At 42.6% G+C, this 23206-nt stretch overlaps 1 protein-coding gene across 1 annotated transcript in view; it reads left to right on the top strand.

Moving 5' to 3' along the window:
* Rnf175 (ring finger protein 175) overlaps nucleotides 1-23206 on the top strand; it is a 45568-nt gene that overhangs the window by 16592 nt on the left and 5770 nt on the right. Inside the window, 6 exon segments of the mRNA XM_032896948.1 lie at nucleotides 9913-9968; nucleotides 9970-10065; nucleotides 13683-13790; nucleotides 18484-18529; nucleotides 18531-18626; nucleotides 23062-23195. Of these exon segments, the coding sequence (XP_032752839.1) occupies nucleotides 9913-9968; nucleotides 9970-10065; nucleotides 13683-13790; nucleotides 18484-18529; nucleotides 18531-18626; nucleotides 23062-23195 (536 nt within the window).

Raw genomic sequence — 23206 nt, 5'->3', positions numbered from 1 at the left:
ATCTGTTAGTCTCCCACAAAGGCTGCACATGGTCTGACCACGTGATCAACGCTAGGTGATCACTCAGGTCTATTTAAAATCTACATTCACTAAAAAAGATCCAGTGCAAAAGTGTGTGTGTGTGTGTGTGTGTGTGTGTGTGTGTGTGTGTGTCTGTGTGTGTGTGTGTGTGTGTGTGTGTGTGTAACAGATAGATGGATAGATGGGCGGATAGATAGGCTCATTGATAGAATCTTAATTCATTATCATCCCAACTGGAAGTAACCCTGTGCTCTTTAACCTCTGAATAAATGAGCTAACTTATATATCCATGCAATGAAATACTATTCAACAAAAATGGAAGCTCCCAAATCATGCAAAGACATGAAGAAACCCTGGCGAAGGGCTGCGTATGGTATGGTTCTAATTATGTGGAATATGCAGAAACATGAACCTCTTCAGTAAAACACTGAGCGCTTCATAGGGAAGAGGAGAAATAAACAGATGGAATGAGGTTTTTTTTAAGAGCAGTAAAATTGATCTGTGTTATACTGCATTCATGAATACAAAACACTCATTTGTCAAATCCCAAAGAACTGTGTGGTGCAGAAAGTGGACCTTAAAAGAGAGAAATATTTAAAGCTCAAAAGGAAGATTGGAAATCCAAGGAAGAATGTAGACTCTAACAGAAGGATCTGAGAAAACCGTGGGTGCGGGAAGCAGCACTGAAGGAGGTTGGTGGGAAAATGTACTTCTACTTCATGCTGGCAATTAGTGGGCTCTGAAGGAAGGCATCCGAGAGTGTGTGTGAGCACAGAATACTAGTGAATAAGGTAGCTCCCACGTGGGTAGTGATTAAGAATTTGACACAGATCTGCAGTGCTGTGCAGTTAGGTAAACAGGTGCCCGCGGGAGCTGGGTGGCTTGCAGCTTGGACAGGAGTGCACAGACCCTAAGCAAGAGAAAGGAGTCAATAAAAAATGTCTGAGCACAGGCCAATGAGGGCAAATAACTATATGCAGAAGACACTATCATTTATGTGGGTTGTTTATACTCTGATGGTATTATTATTTTCACATTTTTCAAGCATAACTCAGGGTAAGTATTAAGTGGATAGAGAATTCCCAAAGCCAGAACACTTTCTGATACAGGTATGGTGCCTCACGCCCAACACTGAAGAGCTAGAGGCGGAAGGATGAGCTCAAGGCCAGAGTGTGCTACATAGCAAATTTGAGACTACGCTGAGCTATATGAGACCTACGTCTCTCTCACACACACACACACACATACACACACACACTTACAAAATACAAAATTATCATTTAATTTGTCCAGATTATACTCTGTGGTCTATAGGAGCTGAAGAGTCCAGAACAAAGAAAAAGCACAGAAAACAATCTACTGTCAAATATATATGTGTATGTATGTGTATGTATGTGTATGTATGTGTATGTGTGTGTGTGTGTGTGTGTGTGTGTGTGTGTGTGTACACTGCTCTATGTGAAGTGTAGGTGAGGAGGCGGGGATCCCCTACTTTGTTTGGGATATTACTAAATGTTTAAAAGGTCCTAACCTACAGTTTCAGCATGGTATAGACCAACCATTTGAAAGTTGGAATTTTTCTCTTTCAGCCAGTAATTTTTTCCTCAAGATGATAAGCTCGATATAGAGTAGACATTGGCAGAACTTCAAGGTTAAATCATTTCAAGTGCTTTTAACAGATCTTAATTAAAACATAAAGCCTTTCAATGCTGTTATCTCTACCTGTTTTAATGTGAGGCTATTTTTCATATTTTCAGGAAGTAAGGAGAAATATCTCCCTTGAAAAAGAATCCTTCAATGACCCCATAAAATTAATAGGACCTGAAAACTTCCTATACAGAATTCAGAGTTCAGATACACTATTAACTTACCTCAATACAAAAACAAATGACTTATGGCAGATCAAACAGCCTGCCTGTTAACAGTCATGAAACACTAGAAATTATTATCGTGCCAATGATGCATGTGTCTATTCAAATCTTTTGAAAATGAGGCAAGGTACAAACACAGACATAGTTATGTGTGTAATGATGGAGGGTCTACACAGACACAGGTATGTGTGTAATGATGGAGGGTCTACACAGACACAGGTATGTGTGTAATGATGGAGGGTCTACACAGACACAGGTATGTGTGTAATGATGGAGGGTCTACACAGACACAGTTAGTTGTGTGTGTAACAGACATAGTTGTGTGTGTAATGATGGAGGGTCTACACAGACACAGGTATGTGTGTAATGATGGAGGGTCTGCACAGACACAGTTATGTGTGTAATGTTGGAGATGGAAGGTCTACACAGACATAGGTATGTGTGTAATGATGGAGGGTCTACACAGACATAGTTGTGTGTGTAATGATGGAGGGTCTACACAGACATAGGTATGTGTGTAATGATGGAGGGTCTACACAGACACAGTTATGTGTGTAATGATGGAGGGTCTACACAGACATAGGTATGTGTGTAAAGTTGGAGAGTCTACACAGACACAGTTATGTGTGTAATGATGAAGGGTCTACACAGACATAGGTATGTGTGTAATGATGGAGGGTCTACACAGACATAGGTATGTGTGTAATGATGGAGGGTCTACACAGACACAGTCATGTGTGTAATGATGGAGGGTCTACACAGACACAGTTATGTGTGTAATGATGGAGGGTCTACACAGACATAGTTATGTGTGTAATGATGAAGGGTCTACACAGACACAGTTATGTGTGTAATGATGGAGGGTCTACACAGACATAGTTATGTGTGTAATGATGGAGGGTCTACACAGACACAGTTATGTGTGTAATGATGGAGGGTCTACACAGACACAGTTATGTGTGTAATGTTGGAGATGGAAGGTCTACACAGACATAGTTGTGTGTGTAATGATGGAGGGTCTACACAGACATAGGTATGTGTGTAATGATGGAGGGTCTACACAGACACAGTTATGTGTGTAATGATGGAGGGTCTGCACAGACATAGGTATGTGTGTAATGATGGAGGGTCTGCACAGACATAGGTATGTGTGTAATGATGGAGGGTCTACACAGACACAGTTATGTGTGTAATGATGGAGGGTCTACACAGACACAGTTATGTGTGTAATGATGGAGGGTCTACACAGACACAGTTATGTGTGTAATGATGGAGGGTCTACACAGACACTACACAGACACAGTTATGTGTGTAATGATGGAGGGTCTACACAGACATAGGTATGTGTGTAATGATGGAGGGTCTACACAGACATAGTTATGTGTGTAATGATGGAGGGTCTACACAGACACAGTTATGTGTGTAATGATGGAGGGTCTACACAGACACAGTTATGTGTGTAATGATGGAGGGTCTACACAGACACAGTTATGTGTGTAATGATGGAGGGTCTACACAGACATAGGTATGTGTGTAATGATGGAGATGGAGGGTCTACACAGACATAGTTATGTGTGTAATGATGGAGGGTCTACACAGACACAGTTATGTGTGTAATGATGGAGGGTCTACACAGACACAGTTATGTGTGTAATGATGGAGGGTCTACACAGACACAGGTATGTGTGTAATGATGGAGGGTCTGCACAGACATAGGTATGTGTGTAATGATGGAGATGGAGGATCTACACAGACACAGGTATGTGTGTAATGATGGAGGGTCTGCACAGACATAGTTATGTGTGTAATGATGGAGGGTCTACACAGACACAGTTATGTGTGTAATGATGGAGGGTCTACACAGACACAGGTATGTGTGTAATGATGGAGGGTCTGCACAGACACAGTAATGTGTGTAATGTTGGAGGGTCTGCACAGACATAGTTATGTATAGACCATTGTAGGATCTTCTTTAAGAGTTAAGTGATAAACTAAACTATCTGGATTGACTGAGATAGAAGTGTGGGCAACCAACATTCTCAGGGCCCATTGTATGCCAAGATTCCATGCATTCTTCTCTCTCGGATTCATGTCCACACTTTCTGTAAGGGCCTTTGTACTGATAGCACCAGAGTTTACTGGGGTCGTGTATTTCCATAATGCTTCCCTTACATCTGTGTAGCCTCCTGTCCCCTACAAACCATGCGCACTTACAAAAGGTTGTAAATAACTGAGATACCGCAGTGCAGAGAACGCGAGCATCACACATGTTCCCTTTAATACTCTTGGCCCGTTCATCCTTGTGTCCTGAACTGAAATATACCTTTGGTTAGATTTGATCTGTTGATCATCTGACGTTCATTTATGTTCACGGAGACAAGAAAAGAAGCATGGGACCTTTGGGCAGCATCTGATTTGTCAGGAAATTCCTCTAGCTATGATGGGCGGCTGGAGAGAAGATGCGATCCAGATGTTCAGGCTGCCTCGGCTGGTTGTGCAGATGTGAATTCTCCTCACACGCCCAGATGGTGACCCCTCTGGCATTGTTAATGTCTCCTGCGTGCCAGGCGTCCTTCTCTGCATGTGCATGCCTTCATCTCACTTAGAGCATGTGTGTATTTATGAGACACGGCATTCCTACATTTCTTACGTGGCAGTAACTATTAAAAACAAGGAGCTCTGTGTTGGGGATTGATAAAGAATCTTTTAAATTGCTGTGAAATGCAATCCTTATTTCTGAAACACCTCCTCAAACAATTATTCAATTCATGATGTGAGCTTTCAACCTTTCTCTTGAGAAAATATGGTGCTGGATATACAATTTAGAGATAGTTTAAGAAACAATTTTTTTCATATGCGTACTTTAGACTATGCTGGTGCCCTGTTTTCATTCCCAGTCTCTGTAGCCTCTTTTTAAGAGTTATGCCTGTACACTGAACACTGCTACTTGCTGGTGATTAAATCCAGGCATTGCAAACACAGATAGTTGGGGTCTTCTAGGATTGGTTTCTTATTTTTTAAGATTCACTTTTACTATTTTTAAGTATGTGTAGGTATGGAAAAGGGGTATGCATACGTGCGTGCAGGTGCCCATGGGACCCACTGTAGACCTTGCTGAGGTCAGAGATCAGGTTCCCAGCACTCACAGGATGGCACAAAAGTGCCTGTAACTCCAGTTCCAGGGGATCGAATGCCTACTTCTGACCTCCAAGCACAAGGCATGTAAGGGGTGTACACACATATATACAAGCAAAATACTCATGCATGTAAAATAATAAAATAAATCTTTCATGTTTTTAAATGAACAGACTCGGGTTTTTCTTTTTTATAAATTTCATTTTTATAGGGGAAATGTAAAAGATAAATGTATTCTTAGAAAGATGAAGATTACAAAAAGCAATAAATAAAACCAGATGGTGTGATTTTTGAAAAACACCCCTCTCCCTTAAAATCAGAAGTAATGAACCCTTAAAACCAAAAAATAGAGACCTGGAGAGAGGGAGGGCTCAATGGTTAAGAGCACTGACTGCCCTTCTGGAAGTCTTGAGTTCAATTCCTAGCAACCACATGGTGGTTCACAACCGTCTACATGTAATGGAATCTGATGGCCTCCTCTAACGTGTCTGCTGAAGAGAGAAACATTGTATTCATATACATTAAATAAATAAATGAATAAATAAATAAATATTTAAACAAAACAGAAAATATGTAATATAGGATGTATAACAAATGACCAAAATATAGGTGATTTGTTTTAGGTGTTGACAATTTTTATTGTTAATATCAGAATTCTGTAGTCACTATGAGAGTACTAACATCTCTGTATCTTGAGTCTTGGTTATCTCTCAAGTGATCTCAGGCCCTTATGAAAGGTTCATTTCTTCCTCCTCCTCTTCCTATACACACATACACACACACACACACACACACACACACACACACACACACACACACATACATGTTGACCATACCCACAAATAGAGCAAAAAATGCAATTATGACTAAGGAGGACTAATGACTAATAATGACTAATTAGACAAAAAATAAAGAATATTTACTCTTCTCTAAAGTTTTTACTGAAAAATACAGACTGATGAATATTTTCATCAAAACTTTCCAAACATATTATGTTCTATGAATTTTTTTCAATTATGTGTGAAAGAATCAGACCTTAGAATTTTCTGAAAAAATGAACTGGAGTGATCCTGTTTCTGAAGCTGGAGGAAGTGGGGAAGAAGAATCAAAAACCAGCAAAATTCCCCATTGTTTGCCTTTTCTCTCACACCTTGAAGTCCTGTCCTGACCTGTGGTTTTGTTTATCAGCCTCAGACCATCACAACCGAGACGTTATTGAAAAGAGTCACAGACATTCCCCACTAAGCTCTTTTTTGCGTTTGGGATAATAAATATGTGATATATTCTACCAGATCTCCCCACCTTGCTGGAAATACAATGAACAGGTAGGGGGTTCTTCACTGCTAAGCCAAGATCCAGGACTAGAATCATCAAATAACCCTATAATGTGGTTGTTCCCACTTGGAGATGACGCCTCACTGACTGCTCTCTGTAACCATTCCAAGTAGATAAGAGGGTGATGCTGGAAAAATGTAAAAGACCAAAGGTCTTATGTTTCCAAGTTTGCTTTCTACAACCAGCTCAACTTGAGACCCATCCCATGGGCAAGCACCAGTCACACAAGTCTAGCACCGCTGTCCTCTAGGGGCCTCCACCCAGCAGCTGACTCAGACAGACACAGACACCCACCGTCAATTGATGGATGGAGCTTGGAGACTCTTATGGAAGAGTAGGGAGGAAGGATTGACGGCATGGAAAGGGATAAAAACTCCAGGAAGTCAAAGTAAGGTAAAATAACAAAATGACAAGTATGTGGCAATTTTCCTTCAGAAGAATTGCCATGGTCATGGTGTCTCTTTACAGCAATAGAAATCTTAACTAAGATTTCTATGGACTAAGGCAGTGTGTATGTATAAAATTTTAAGAGAAATAATGAAATATTTTGCATGTCAGAAGATCGGGAATAATATATATACAGCCACCCAATTAGATAAGATGGATGAAGCAAAGAAGTGCAGAAGTGTAGATCGCTCCTGAGAGACACAGCCAGAATACAGCAAATACAGAATGTCAGCAGCAAACCACTGAACTGAGAATAGGACCCCGTTGAAGGAATCAGAGAAAGAACTGGAAGAGCTTGAAGGGCTCGAGACCCCATATGTACAACAATGCCAAGCAACCAGAGCTTCCAGGGACTAAGCCACTACCTAAAGACTATACATGGACTGACCCTGGACTCTGACCTCATAGGTAGCAATGAATATCCTAGTAAGAGCACCAGTGGAAGAGGAAGCCCTGGGTCCTGCTAAGACTGAATCCCCAGTGAACTAGACTGTTGGGGGGAGGGCGGCAAGGCGGGGAGGATGGGGAGGGGAACACCCATAAAGAAGGGGAGGAGGGAGGGGGAAACCGGGAAAGGGAATAACACTCGAAATGTATATAAGAAAAATTCAAGTTAATAAAAAAAAAAAAAAAAAAAGAAGATCGGGAATAACTATCAACTCCCAAAAACTCGATTGCCACATACTTTTCAATATACTTTTTTGATAATAAACCTAAACATTCTGTTGCAATAGTCCTACATGGCATTCATTATGTACGGTTTCTAAAAGTACTTAAAGGCAATTCAGGTGAAGGATGTCTCACACTACAATGATCATGTATGGCTAATGTGTCAAACAATTACCACAAGAAAGACTCTAATATTTACATCTGTTATCAGAGCCAGGCCACAATGTTAGGAGTAGCCTGGAACTCATACCATATAGCCTTCCGTATCCTGGTTCCCATCCAAGGTCATATTGGACTTAAATACATCAGTGGGCCTGCGGTCATAGCTAGAAGTCAGAACAGTACTGGATGAGGGCAGGAAAAGCCTCAGGAGCTTGGTAAACTCCTGTCCCTCACTGCTTCTCCATCTTCTACCTCTGAGATAAACTTAAGGTCTGTGGAGAAAGACTCTCTCCTCTAAGTCAGCACAGATTCAAATATAGAGCTGTTCTCCTACTCAAACTGGCTCAGGTGGCCTCCCTCTAAGTCATTCAGAAAAGAGGCCAAGTAGAACCAAAGAAGAATTGGATATGTGCAACTGTGGGGCTGTAATTATGGAGAAACAAACAGGTTGTTCTTACCAGTGATATTATAGTGACTTCGGCTTTGAAAATGCTGATGTGATATCTGTGAGTAGAAGGACTTCCTGGTGTTCACTTAAAGAAAGAACAAAGTAGCACAGAAATTGGCAAATTCTAGTTTAGTCCCTAACTGGTAAGCCCCTTGTACAAGGACAGATTCTTGCTAAAATGCTGGAGGCTACTGTTTATGAGATATAAAAAGCTATGTTTTCTCTCCCCTAAACAAGTTTGTTTGCTCCAACCAAAGGCGATGCCCTTGATCACATGTATGTGGGAGATTTGTAGGCAGGACATAGGTCAGAATGTTTGACTTTCCCTGATTGGATCTGGTGGGAAATATGTAACCTTGTAGGTTTGCCTTTGTAAGCTGCTTCTAAATGTAACTTGTCATCGTTTTCTGGAAACCCAGGAATGGACCTGGCCAGAGTCCATCATCTTGTGCAGTAGCTAATTAAAGCTTGATTCAACTTTGGCAAAACAAACAAACAAACAAACAAACAAAAAACAAAAACAGAAACAGAAACAAAAAAACTCCAGAAAGACCAGGAAAGTCAACTAACTTGAACCTTTTTGGTCCCAGAGACTGAATCACCAACCAAACAACATACACCGGCTGGACCCAGGCCTCCCCACACATATGTAGCAGATGTGAAGCTTGGTCTTCATGTGAATCCCAAATGGGAACTATCCCTAATTGCCAAATATCCCTATTGCCTGCCCATGGGATATGATCTTCTAGCTGGGCTACCTTGTCTGGCCTCAGTGGGAGGGGATGCACCTAGCCAGCCCTGCAGAGCCTTGATGTGCCAGGGTAGGAGGATACCCAGGGGAGAAGGAGAGAGAGATAGGATTGTGGGAAGGGGACTGGGAGGAGGGGCAGTGAGCAGGGTGTAAAGTGAATAAATAAAATATATGAAAATAATTTAATTTTAAGAAAGGAAGCAAGAAGGAAAGTAGCTAGCTAATAGGCTTGCTCTTAAAGTACAACTGTTGCAAAAATAAGTCTAGCAGCCAGTGACATAGAGCCGATCAGCTCAGTCTGTCCTGACCCCAGTAGTGTGCAGCCAGATTAAATGTACCTTCTGTAGGCCACCTGGACTCTGGTCAGTGGTACTGAGACACTGAGAACAAGGAAAGCGTGAGGTCTATACCTCATGCTTTCTGGAAAGGGCATGAGTAGCTAAAGAGGAGAAAGGGGAAGGAGATTGGGAGAGGACATAACAGCCAAGAGTGTGAGCTGTAGAACTCACTGTGGCCCAGGTAGACATCTCAGAAGCTGCTAATTCCCTCACCGGCACTTCCTCTGAGGCCTTTCACATGGGCATGTGTTAGTAACAGCAGCTCCCGGGCTCTGTGTAACACAGTGTGATTGTCAGAGTGCTTTCTTCTCTAGGTTGTGTTTGAACTCTATGTCACCCTGCGGGATAGAGAGGCAGCACAGACAGCAGAATTCTCAGTTTCACAATTATAGTGATACTAGCTAGTCCAAAAGCCCTTCGCTGTTGAGGCCCTACGTGTCTTCCTCTGAAGCAGTCAGGTGAGAAGAACAGGCATGGGCGGGCATTCTGGAGTAGCCCCACGTGATCTTTTAGGCCAATTCTCTTTTCTGTAGGATTAACTCACAGCTGGTAGGTAGGCCATTGGTGTGGAAAGGCACGATGATAAGGTTGCTGTCCACTGGAAAGGGTGCGAATCATTTAGTGAGTGATGGAGGTCCCTGGGCTGATGTTTATCTAGTTCAGAATCATATAGCAAACCGGGGTGCCATTCGAGGTCCCCATCACTGAAGAAGACTCTGTTTATTTCCCTGACAGTTGGTAATCGTGCTGCAGGTGTGGGTCATCCCTTTGTTCTTCACAACAAAGCTCTATGCTGGTGGTTTCTGTGTGGGGAATGTTGTTCTCCATTGTTAAGAGTTACATCCTCTTCAGAGCTACCCAGAAACCGCTTTCAGGGCGAGCACCAAGGCATGTACTACAGTCACTCCTTCCTCACGGTCGCTTTTAGTTCACTTTTAATTTAGACCGAAGTTTTTACTGGGTTGGTCTTGGGTTTTGTTCATTTGTTATTGTTCTTGATTTAGTTTAAAACAAGAATTCACAATATACATGCCCCAACCTCACAATCCTCCTGCCTCAGCCTCTCCCAAAGCTGGAATTAATATTTGTATCTTTCTAGTATTTTAAATGACAGAACCAAATACCTACATAGGTAAATGATCCTGAAACTATTTTTGCAGGCCTGCACTAGCATGCCCGGTTCATCTCTTTGCTGGAAACATTAGAGTGCATTTAATTTCCCTCTTTGGTGGAGTGTCTACAGGTTTCCCATCATCCCTTCATCCTCTTTTACCTTTGCAGTTAACGCATCCAGACCCTAGCTCTCAGGGCGCTGTTTCTCATGCCCTGTGCAATGGGAACTCAGACTTGTCTCCTGGAGAGCTCATGGCTGCAGACTTCAGTTGGCAGAGGCTGGAAGAAAGGAAGTGAAACTACTTTGTTCTTTAAATCTCTAGAGCACTGTTTGCATGATTATTTTTAGCCCAGCATTTTGTTTTACTTTCCTGCTAGTTGTGTCACAAGCACTTTAAAACCAACAAGGGCTGGAAGTTTAGGATCTGACCTGACCTTACCTAACACATCAGAAACACACAGAAGCATGTCTAACAAGTGGGGTTTTAACATCGTGGGGCAACCGTGGGGCAGCCTCTTGAGGTTTACACAGTTCCCTGGGATCCTCATAGGCTCATACGCCCACAGACTTTCTCTTTCTCCCTTGATCTGTGAGTGGGGTGCTAGTCCTCGCTGAGGAACACTGCAGTAAGGAGAGGAGAGAGTGTGTAGTGTGCAGAGGTCATGAGACAGTAGCAAAATTATACCCTGTTGGCGAAAACAAAATCTTAGGCTTTGGGAAAATATTTTCATGATGTAGCTCTGTGTGTGGATTTGTGTTCCTCTGGTAACCACTAAGAAAGATAAAACAGTAAGTTTTCCATTTTAGCTTGGAAAAGGAGAAGTAGACAGTGAGAGAGGCTTAAATAAACACTACGGTAACATTGACAATTTTCTCTTGAGGAAGAGCATGAGTTTTAGGCCAGCCTGAGCTACACAGTGAGTTTCAGATGAACCTGTCTCAAAAAAAAAAAATCAGTTACACGAATGCAGGTTTGCAGAATTAATTCCCCATTTGGAAGCCCTTGGGAGTAGTGTCAAGAGACTATTTAGACTAGCCAGACAGAGGTCTTAGAAAGCTTTCTAAAGTCAGTAAAAAATAGATACACGGCCACCTCTCTCCTGAATAACAAATGCTATAAGCTATTTAAGAATTGTCAAAGTGGGTTGGGGATTTAGCTCAGTGGTAAAGCACTTGCCTAGCAAGCACAAGGCCCTGGATTCGGTCCCCAGCTCCAAAAAAAAAAAAAAAGAGAAGAAAAGAAAAAGAAAAAGAATTGTCAAAGTGCTTTGAGTTTCAGAACCCAAATGTACTTGGGTTCACCCCCTCTGCCCTCGAATACAACCAGTACAATTGCAATGAGAGCATTTTTATATTCCCACTGCAGAGTGAATTCCCCTAGCTCAGTGCAGGCTCCTAAGCAAATCAGCTCACCCAGTGCAGACACAATTCACTACAGGAATTACAAGAACTTGCTTTGCTAGTCTTGGTGGCCCACATACCTCAGATGTCCAGGGTACCAAGCTATCCATGTCTCTTGCCCACAGCAAACCTGTCAACCTCCGCCTGCACAAGGCCCGGTATATCTCAAGTGCTGCCTGAAAGTCAAGTTTTCCACTGTGTTAGGAAGCAGAATTTCTTAAACGTTTTCACCCACAAATTTTTTTACATGATCTCCAGATATACGGGTACATAAACTACATGTGTGAATCAAACATTTACAAATGAAATATCTCAAAGCAAATATTTGGTGTGCCTTCCCTTCTACTCTTTACTAAAGATGGAAACAGATGTGCATGCTGAAATGGATTTGTTTTTCTTTAACACAGCACAATTCAAAATGGTATTAATCGGACATTTAGATGCTGAGGGATGGTGGTGGGGTAATATTTTCATACAGAGGCTGTTATGAGGCAGAAACACAGTCTCTTACCTGGAGTAAATTCAAGCACCCTAGAAGCTCTGGGTTCTACTGCTCCTGGAAGTATGTAGCCCAATAAACAGAGAGATAAGTATAGGAATAATTTAATATATTTGTGACACTGATACAGCATGTTGAGAGTTAATGTGCCCAGTCTTTTAAATACAAATGCATTGTACGTATAATATATGTATATTATACATATGTACACATAAATACATATGTAATATTATATACATATTATACATATATATGTATATACATGTATATGTGTATGGATAGATAGACAGATGGACAGATGGACAAACAGACAGACATCTTCGAGGTCAGTGTTAGGAACCAACCCCATCATCATCACTTTATAAATGAGGCAGTCATGGGAAGAGCTGTCAAAAAAAGTTGACCAAGGCCCATTGTACCAAGCCAGGATCAAGATCAAGCCATCCCAAGATGACAGTCTGCAAGTTCTGCCTCCAACAACATGCCACTTGGCACAGAGTGGCCTTGCAGTTAAAAATGCTGTTAGCCAGTAACATCTCCTGTGTAGGCCTGAGCTTAAGGAGATCCTGACTATGTGTGGAGTCCAAGGAACCTATTGTATGATGCCACCTGGGGCTGGGGCTGGGCCAGGAGGAGCCTCTCAGTTCTTGCTTGCATTCCTAACACTTTAACTAGTTGCTTCTCCAATTACGTGAACTGCTTAGCACAGGCAGATCAAAGTAACTGTTGGCTCAAGTACCTCTTAGCAGAAAGAGCCTACCACCTTCTCTAGCCTTCTTTGGAGACACCATAGTCACTAAAGCCAATGCAATGCAGGCCACTGTGTGCAGTGGTACAAGTGTCTGCTCCACAGACTGTACCATTGCCTGCCCCTCAATGGGCATGAGTGCACCTGGGCAGTAGGTGCCAGGACCTGTGGCTCTGTGTGTCTGTTTCTTGGATACAGAAAGGCATTCACCATAAAAATAAATTATATTACTTGGTTCTCAGGCTAGCCCACAAGCCGTATTCAAACTATATGGGTTCAAATAATCCTTTCTAATCAGAACTCAGTGAACTAAGTCATCTTGCTGGGCATGCCAATGTGTGCCCAGCACTTTCCTTGTAAACGATAAGGAAAGAACGCATCTTTTAAAAATTGTAATGAAAGCTTGATTTAATAATATCAGGAACTTTAATCATGCAGGCGATGCATTACCTCCAACGGGAAGCAAACTGTAGGTGGTGGTAGGGTTGCAACAAGCAGAGAATTCGAAATCACAGAGGGAAACTGAGGAACGCAGCGTGATTCCCGTGCTTCAGAAGCTAAGGCAGGAGGATGTTGAGTCTGTGGCTAGCCTGGTTGCATACTGAGACCCTGCCTTAAAAGAACAAAAACATTTTAAACTCCTCAGCCCAAAAAGTCGGCATTGAAAGAGTTTATTTAGACAGGGTTTGGAGAGGCACGGTGCTCTACTTCATAATCTGCTGCCTCCATTCCTCTTCCCACAGATCGGTCTACAAATGGGTTCTTCTAGTCTGCAAGATCAGTTATGCACTTGGTGTAGTGGGTCATTTGGTCGTCACGTGCACAATGTGCGGAATCAATCTGATATTGGAGTAAGAGTCTTCAGTCAAGAGACCAAGGTCGCTAAGCACCTGCTTGGGTCACTCGCCTGCTCAGTCTTCTCTCGCCTGGAAGCACTAGGCTCTGCCGTGTTCCACGTACACATTCTCCACAGTAGATATCTACACGTAGCTTTATCATTGGAGGACCCAAGGGAAAAGCCAGAGAGGAGCAACCTACCAAGTAAAACTTTTTGAAAACAAAGAGCTTTAAAGAGACTCTGTAGTTCACCTGCAGACTGAGATCACCATTAAAGCAGGGCTCCCATGGTATGAAATAACTGACTGCACGTTCCCTTTCCAGGAAGTGTTAGTGGCCAGCGCTCCTTTGAGAATCTTGATTCTTTTTTTTCCCACAGTCCACAGAGGCTTTTTATTTATGATTTACATTTAAAAAAAGAATCCCAGGATTTCCCCTCCTGTATGTGTTCGCTTTGTCTCTTCGTGGTCCATGATGGCAGCCGAGGTTGTCAGCACTGCCGTGATGGGAGCAGATTATTCTACCATTTCTCTAGGCCTTTGGGTTGAACATCAAATCTAGGGCTGATAATTCCACACTTGTTCAACCTCCCTGTGAGGTTCACAATGATATTCTCAGCTCTCTGATCATCAATGATCTCGAATTCACCAATGTACCCATGCTTCATCATAACAGTTAAGAACCAAATGACGCAGATATCGGACGGATCAACACGGAGCTTCAAGAACACTCACTCACCGGTGAGAGAAGATGACAAGAAAGATGGGAATCTTGTTTCTTAAAATCCTTAGAACTGAGTTGGCCATTGGCAAATTCACTAGCTTATGTGACAGACTGAGCACTTAAAATGTGAAAAAAAAGATGTCCATCAGGTGTAAAAGACAACGGATTTCAAAGGCAAGATGACGAGAACAAGGGTCTGTGTTGACTACATGTTGAAAGGGAAGTGTTTTAAACACATTGATGGGATGATACCGCCCACTCCTGTTTACTTTTGAATGTAGCTGGGAGAAATTTTAATATGGCCGACTGGGATCCCTTAACGAGGGTGATGTGCTCTGAGAATCGTGTTAGGCAGCTTCATCATTGTGTAACCCTCACTTGTAATTTTACACAAATTATGATAAAGTGTTATGGGAGCATCCTTACCTGTGACCCATCGCTACAGAAATGTCAATATGCAGTTCCCGACTGTGCACTTGTGGCTATATTCCCATTTAACGTCACTGATCTCTGTAGAGGGGAATGGGTACTTAGAGACTGAAACAGAAATAAAAAGGATACCAGAAGGGAAGGCTTGTCAGAAAATAAACTGGGATAGGTAATGCTGTTCTGTGGTCAGAACTGCTTCTCCATTAAGAAGCTGGCTCAGGCATTACTGAGTCCATGGACCAGACCTGTGCTGTAGGATAGGGGTTCAGGAAGAATCACCTAGCTATGGAAAGCAGCTCAAATAAAAATTCCCCAGAAAATCCCTCATCTTGAAGCTACTCCAAGTCTCTGGGTCCATAACAGAGATTAAAAACCAGAGACTGGCAACCCTTGAGCCATAAAATAAGGAAGGTAGGTGGATGAGCAGCCAGCCTCGTGTTGCCATGGGCAACTTCCTTTGGCAGTGCTGCGATCCAGTTTTATTAGCATTTCACGGGACTTCCTGAGAGAGCTGCTAACGTTGCTAGCAGAGCTGAACAGAGGTCACTGTGCCAGCCCAGTGCTCCTAGTCTAAGCTGTGGAAAGGCGAGGGCCACTTTTTTTCTTTTAGCAAATGTTATAATGCTTTTTTTTTTTCCGTTGTAGAAAGGATTTTCGTGAAACATTTGGGACTATAGTCATTCTAAGACTATTACTGCTTGGGATTTTCAGACCTTTATCCATAAAATTTCCTACAAGAAGGCATGACAAGGACCTATCCCTTAAGATTTGGAAGGGACTAGTTATTCGCTACTAGTGGTAGTGAATATACTAAGACTTTTCTGTACAAAGCTGTGAGTTTGTTACTGCACTTTTAATCAATTAGATGATTTGCATATACTGTTCTGCATGTGGAGGAAAGATAGAGTTTATTTCCCCCGTTGCCTTAATCGTTATAAATATAGGGTAAATCCTGAAAGAATGAATGGCCATCCACTTTGGAATTCCCAGTTCATATAAAACACACACACACACACACACACACACACACACACACACACACACCTGTTTTTTTCTAAATATGAAGTCTTTACTGTGTCCTTCTTAAATTAATGAGCATAAAGCTGGTCCGACAAGCTGGGCATGGGAATGAGCACTGTAATTCCAGCACTGGGAATCCAGAGGATTAAGAGTTCTAGGCCAGGCCTGGCTCTGGTCTCGCAGGGCTCATGCATTCTCTCACCACTCATCAGAGAAGACTTTTGCAGCCAATGGAGACTGTTACAGAAACCTATAATTAGCCCAAATGCAGAACATACCTGACTGTAGGCTACACAATCGATCTCCAGCAACACTATACGTGTGTGTGTGTGTGTGTGTGTGTATGTGTGTGTGTGATATACATGGGTGAAACTTGATATATATATATATATATATATTCACTACTTAATATATATATTCACTATACATATGAAGTCTCAACAATATTGTCCCCTAAACATGACTTACATGATGATACCAGTTGACATGCTAATGTAGACTGGGGAAGCCCGTCAAGGTTCCACTCCTAGATGAAGAACTACAGGCAATCAGTGACTACTGAGAGAGAATCAGTCCTCTCCAGCAATGAGTCACTGATGGTCCAGTCCCAGTACTGGTCAACCACAAATGCATATGAGTGACACTAAGTGGACTTGGTTGTGTGTGTGTGTGTGTGTGTACACGCATGTATCAGATGGATCCTGCAGTAGCCCACACAGCTCCTCTCTATACCTCAGTCCCTTCCCTGACTCAGTAAAGCCTGAGAAGCTGCTGCTAGCATTGAAGACTACTTTAGAGATAAAACACATCAAATATGCAAGGGTTACGATTCATGAATCAAGATTAGGGCTAATTGTATGGGTTGGTTGGTTCATTGGTTTGTCTTTTATTTAAGATCTTTCCTTTAGAATACAGGAGAAGATTATCACAGGGACTCCTAGTGCCTAGAAAGTGCCTGAAGACCCGCGCTTCATTCTTGCCTACTAGGTCTGTCTAGTCTTCATGCTTTCACATGAGAAGGGATGATATGTATTGCAGACTTTTTTTTAGGCAAGCATTCTACAGAACCCAGAGTCCATGGCAGAGATCCTCAGCCTTTGATGTACCTGACAGCTGCCCCCAAAAGGTTTCTTTCACAACTCATGAACTCAGAAGCATCCGAGGGAAGCCCCATGCATCAGTACATCAGAAACCCTCCCCCAGATTGTTTCTAATCTATGTTTATGTCTAGGAACTATTTCTCTAATGGTTAATGATCTTAGCTGCCCTTAGAATCCCTTGGGGCCAAGGGACCATCATCAATTATCATTCTGCAGCTGTCATCCTGAGACCCATTATCCCACCCAGAGATTATAATGTAACTGAGATACAGTGTCATCAGCAGACAGCTATGTTGTTGTTGTTGTTGTTGTTGTTGTTAATTTTCCATCCCAATTACTGCCCCGCACAAACCTTCTCTCCATACTTCCTTCCCTTCTCCTCTGAGAAAGTAGACACACACACACCCTGTGTATCCCTCCACCCTGGCACATCAAGGCTCTGCAGGGCTAGCTTCATCCTCTCCCACTGAAGCCAGACAAGCCAGCTCAGCAAGAAGAACATATTCCACAGACAGGGAACCGCTTAAGGGATAGCCACCATTCCAGTTATTCCAGAGCCACATGAAGACCAAGCCTGCAGACAGTCTTTATAAGCTGCCCAGGCCTTTCTGTGTCCAGCCAAGATTGAAACCAGTTAGAACAGGCTTGTCTAAGCACCGCATTACAAAGCAGCATTTCATGACTGCAGCAGCCCCTCTTTATCTGTGGTTTCACTTTCTGCGGCTTCAGCTACTCTGAGCTACAAAGATGCAATACATTCCGTGGGAAATTCTGTAAATAAATCGTAACGCTGACTTTCATGACTTTCTCAGCTCGGCAGCCTATGGAGCCCTTCGTCCCTCGGCTGCATCTCAGTGAAGCCTGAGTCTCCCTTTGTCCAGTGCCTGTGCGTATGCTTCCTCCTGTTAGCCAGCCACTGAGCGGCCAGCCCGGTTATTAGATCAGCAATCACTGAATCATGACACCTGTGTCCAAGTAACCCGCGTTTCATGACGTTTATGCTCAAAGCACAGACGTTTACTACGCTGTGTTCATTATTTCATTGTTCATTTTTTAACTTTTTACTGTGTTTAATTTGTAAATTAAACTTCACAGTAGATGCGAGTGTGTGCATGCATAGGAAAAATATCATGCGTAAGGCTCACTACTAACCAAGAGTTCATTCACCTGTGGTGGGCTTGGGGCGCATCACCCAAAGGAGTTCCTTTGTTCTCTGGCCACTGGAGCTGGGTGGTACAATCTGAAAAGGGACCTTATAGTCTCTAGTTTAAAAGAGAAAAAATAACAATAACAACAACCACAAAAACCGAAGTATTGAACAAATGCATAACTGCTCTGTTAAATATTACTGCACTAGTAATTCCCAAGCTCCCGCCCTCCCCTACCCAACCCAAACGCCACATTCTTACTTCCTTTTACATTGCTTTTTCCATAGAATCAAATCTAGAGATTCCATGGATTTTGAGATTGGATCCTTGTCCTATGTATGGCCTTTACTATGAAATAATGGGGAGAGACTTTGCTGAGATCTGCTCAGACCTCGTGGCATCTACTCTAAGGGGTACTGGTGATTTCTTTGTTTGATTTATTTATTGAAATGGAGAAGGAAGCAGCCCTATATTATATCTCTACATCAGTCCCCTCGGTGCTATCATAGTTCTCCAGACTCTTTGCTCTCTAGAGTCACAGTCTATCAAGAACTATTTACTGTCAGTTAATTAGAAAATATATCCCTAGGGCCAACAAGATGGCTCAGTGGGTGAAGGTGCTTGCTGACAAGACTAATGACAGGAGTTCAGTATCTGGAATCAGTGGGAGGAGAGAACTGACTCCTGTAAGTTGTCCTCTGTCCTTCATAATAAGCCAAGTGCCCATCCTCCCACCTCTCTCTCTCTCTCTCTCTCTCTCTCTCTCTCTCTCTCCCATCCCTCCCTCCTCTCTCTCTCTCTCTCTCTCTCTCTCTCTCTCTCTCTCAATAATTTTTAAATGTGAAGAAAACACATTCTTTGTATGGAAGGTCTGGGAAATCTGTTACTTTGTAAAAATAAAATGTGTTACTTATTTGAGTTAGCATATCTAACATATTCTAATTGCCAACATTTAAGGAATTAATTAAAGATAAGTCATAACAGAAACCACTTATTATTTCTGATTGGAACTTCATCTAATAGAATAGAAATAATATTTAAGGAGTCAGGGTATGGCTCGAGAGTAAAGCAATTGACTAACTCGGATGAAGCCCTGAGTTGACTTCTTAACCATGTAAGAAAATAATCACATTTGCCGCTGCATAGAAACATGTTAGAATCAAATCAGAGTAATCTTGCCATAAAGGTTAGTCACCATTATGCAGTCTATGAAAAACTAGAAATATAAAAAGTGATAAATATCTTCTGAGTATACATTGGTAACTGGATTATTTTTAAACCTCAAATAGTTTTTAATTGCTTTTAAAATTAAAATTCAGAATGCACATAGGTCCTGGTGAGGTGACTTCTAGACCCAGGTATTGGGAACAGTCACCTGGGTCTGGCTTGTATGCACATCCCTGAACACTCACAAACCAGGGGCTCCGTGTTCCTGGGAGTTCCCATCCTGCTCTTCCTGTGTCCTGTGCACAGCTAACATGAGTTGGGGAATAGGTAGCAGGGGATGGGATCTGGGCTGTCCTTTTACCCATGGTGAATCAGGACTTAAACAGACATCTTGTCTCTAAGATAATCACCGATGCCTCTTGTGCTTGTTTACAAACATTAGAGGAAGAGAATGATTGTGTGTGTTCTGTTCTCCCATGGACCAGGAAGAAGAGTTTCCGTGGTGGACAGCCCAGTCATGAAGCACCAACTCTCTATACTTCTTACATGATCCCATCCCCCAGCCCTGAACATTATCATCGCCTCTCATCTTCATTCTAGCTCCAAAATCTATTTAAAAAACAACAGCAGAAAAATTTTATAGTCACCAGTAAGTACAGGGTGTTCATGTGTACACACAAAGGCACACACTTGTACATGTACTGAGGTGAAAGAGAAAAATCCTCTATAGTCATGCCAGTGTCTCAGCCTCACAGCAGACCAATTAGGTCAGAATCACTGGGAGTGTATGCATCTGCTTTGTTTAAAAAAAAAAAAAAAAAAACAAGGAAAAGGAGTAAGCAATTAAACTATCCACAAATGGACAGGCCTTAAATGCATATTTTTGAGTGAGAGGAGCCAGTCCAAAAAGGCTACACAGGATCTGATCCCATTTACATGACCTTTTGGAAAAGGCGCCATTACAGAGATGCTAAGCCAACAGGAGCTTATCAGGGGCGAAGACGGTTGGCTCGATGGGGCACTGGGAGACTTTTGTAGTAGTGGAATTGTTTGATACTAAATTGATGGATAAATGACACTTCATGTTCAAAAAAAATTCACAGCATGACATAGCATAAGGGATATATCTTCATGCCTGCAGTTTTAAAAACTATTTAGAAGTTCAGAGAATCCCAAGATTAAAAACTAGTGTGATGGAAGTAATCTAACTTTATTGATAATGTTGAAGGAGGGGCTTGTGCTGACTTTAAACTGAGTGGAGGTTGTAGGTCTGAAAGCTGAGAGAGCTGCACACAGCATTGTCCTCTCAGTGATCATCACTGACCGAGCTATGGACTAATGAGTCTGACTGTTCTCTATGTGCATTCTGCAATGGAACCTTAGATAAGAGGACAGCTGATATTGGAGTCTGGGTTTCTCCTTGCCATAATGAGCGATTACAGAAAAACATGAAGACATGCCCAAAATAGACCACATTAGCCATAGGGTTAGAATAGAGCCACATAGGGTTAGGATTGGAACTATCAGTATGAACTTGTATTGTTACTATAGGGGCAGACAAATACAGAATATTTATAGGCATCTGCATAGAAACAAGCTAGTATCTGGATACATATCCTCATCCTCTTAGCCAAGAGACCATGGAAGCAGTGTCACCCCAACACCCAGATCCTGGTTTATCATACCACCCCACAATAAGTGGAACCAGGGCTTCTTAGAGAAATAGCTAATTATAGAACTGGGTAAGGACTATTCAGTATGAGCATGAAGCGATTTATAGCACCCTAGGGTAAGAAGACAATGAAAACAGCAACACCCACAACAACAGGGAGGTCAAAGTGCAAAGGGCTGCTGGTGTTCACAGCTGGTGGCAGGCAGCAGTGGTGCTAGGTTATTACTGGAATATAAAGCACATATCCCAGAGGTCAGACTGATAGAAAAGGGTGACAAGTACATGAGGGTGGAAATGCTTGCAGAATGCCTCCTCGGTGATATAAACACACCACTCTCGTGGAGGTTGAGATGGGCGAGTTTGCTGTAGGCTGTTTGTTGAAACACTAATCTAGATGTAGCTATGAAGGTCTTTTAAAAAAAAGATTTATTTATGATGTATATAGCTATCTGCCTGCATGTGTGCCTGCAGGCCAGAAGAGGACACCAGGTCTCATTACAGATGGTTGTGAGTCACCATGTGGTTGCTGGGACTTGAACTCAGGACCTCTGGAAGAGAAGCCAGTGCTCTTTATCTCTGAGCCACCTCTCCGGCCCCTATGAAGGTCCTCTTTAAAAGAGTTTGAAGACAATTTTATTAGAGTCTAAAAGAAAATCCCCAAGGCAGCAAGTTGTAAATCTCAGCAGCTGCCCAGAGAAAAGTGGGAAAACGATGAGGGAGAGAGAGAGAGGGAGAGGAGAGAGAGAGAGAGAGAGAGAGAGAGAGAGAGAGAGAGAGAGAGAGAGAGACAGAGAGAGAGAGACAGAGACAGACAGACAGACAGAGACAGACAGAGAGAGACAGACAGACAGACAGAGACAGAGAGAGACAGAGAGAGAGACACACACACACACACACACACAGAGAGAGAGAGACAGAGAGAGAGAGAGAGAGAGAGAGAGAGAGAGAGAGAGACCATGCCACATTGAGTAAGTCAGCATGAAGATCAGCCTCAGCCTCCTGATGGACAGGCAGCAATATGGCAGAGGGAGCGGCTCTAGAAAAAGAGTGAGGCACCCCGAAGTGGCAGGAGAGACATGTTTAAGATACAGACAGGAAGAAGAAAAGGAAAAGTGGGCTGACATGAAGACCGTTTATGAGGATTAGGTGAAAATTGTCTCCATAGTAAAACATAGGTAAACCTCTAAGCAAAGGACTGAAGATCAAAACCCCCAGAGCATCCTGGGAAGGAAAAGGAAGCCTGCCTCCAGGTAGGGGCATTGACACTTGCACCAGCCTTCCCCAGGCTGTTCTGCAGGATTTTGACTTAGTCCCACAGATTCATCATCTGCCAGGTCCTTAAAAAGCTCTCTTAATAAGGACAGACAAAGCCATGTATGGCACATTTTGCACCATCTCTGAAAATTTTCTTTTAATCTAAAACCATTGTAAGATAAATGCAATGTGCAAAATCAATGTTTTTTACTTCGTGGGGATTCTGATGTGTTACCATTATTGATCAAAGTGTCATCCTGAGGCTCTGGAAAAACTGAAGGGTTCCTAAGTTCAAATTCTAAATGCGTTGTTTTCAGGGGCTAATCAGGCTGAGGGCTCAGATAATAATGTGGGAGTCTTGAAAAGGAAATATATGCTTGGATTTGCTTCCGGGTCTCTCAATGGGAATCTCCCAGAGGAAACTGAAAGGGAAGATCCAGGGACTGAATAAATTCAACAGCTGCCCTCTGTGTTTCATGTTTGCTACTGTGAACAATAACGGCCGCTCAGAGGCAGAATTAGTGCAGAGGTTTGAGGGATGGCTATAACCACGGTGCACTCCAGGTTTGTTGGTGCCCGTGGGCACTACCAGGGATGCTCAGCCCATCTGAGCATTGTCCCTACAGGGAAAGGCGTCTCAGATACTAGTTCAGTTCAGAAGCAATGAAGACCCCAGCTGCCAACGACTGTCTGATATCTGCATTGGCTGTCCTGTGTGCACTCGATGGCAGGGGCTCTCCTCTCCAATGCTGCTCTTTTTCCTTCCCAATAGTTCTACAGTGTCAGTGGGATCCCCACCAGGAGCCTATCAGGCGACATCTGTGAGATTTGAAGGCAGAAGATCCTTGTGGCACATGACAAAAAAGGGCTCATTAAAAACACCTACCAGTTGTCATGTAGCCACATGTATCTTTCCC

Source organism: Rattus rattus, chromosome 3 (assembly GCF_011064425.1).
Source record: "Rattus rattus isolate New Zealand chromosome 3, Rrattus_CSIRO_v1, whole genome shotgun sequence".
Lineage (NCBI taxonomy): Eukaryota > Metazoa > Chordata > Mammalia > Rodentia > Muridae > Rattus > Rattus rattus.
The sequence above is the reverse complement of the archived record's forward strand: the minus strand, read 5'-3'. Positions and strand labels throughout refer to the sequence as shown.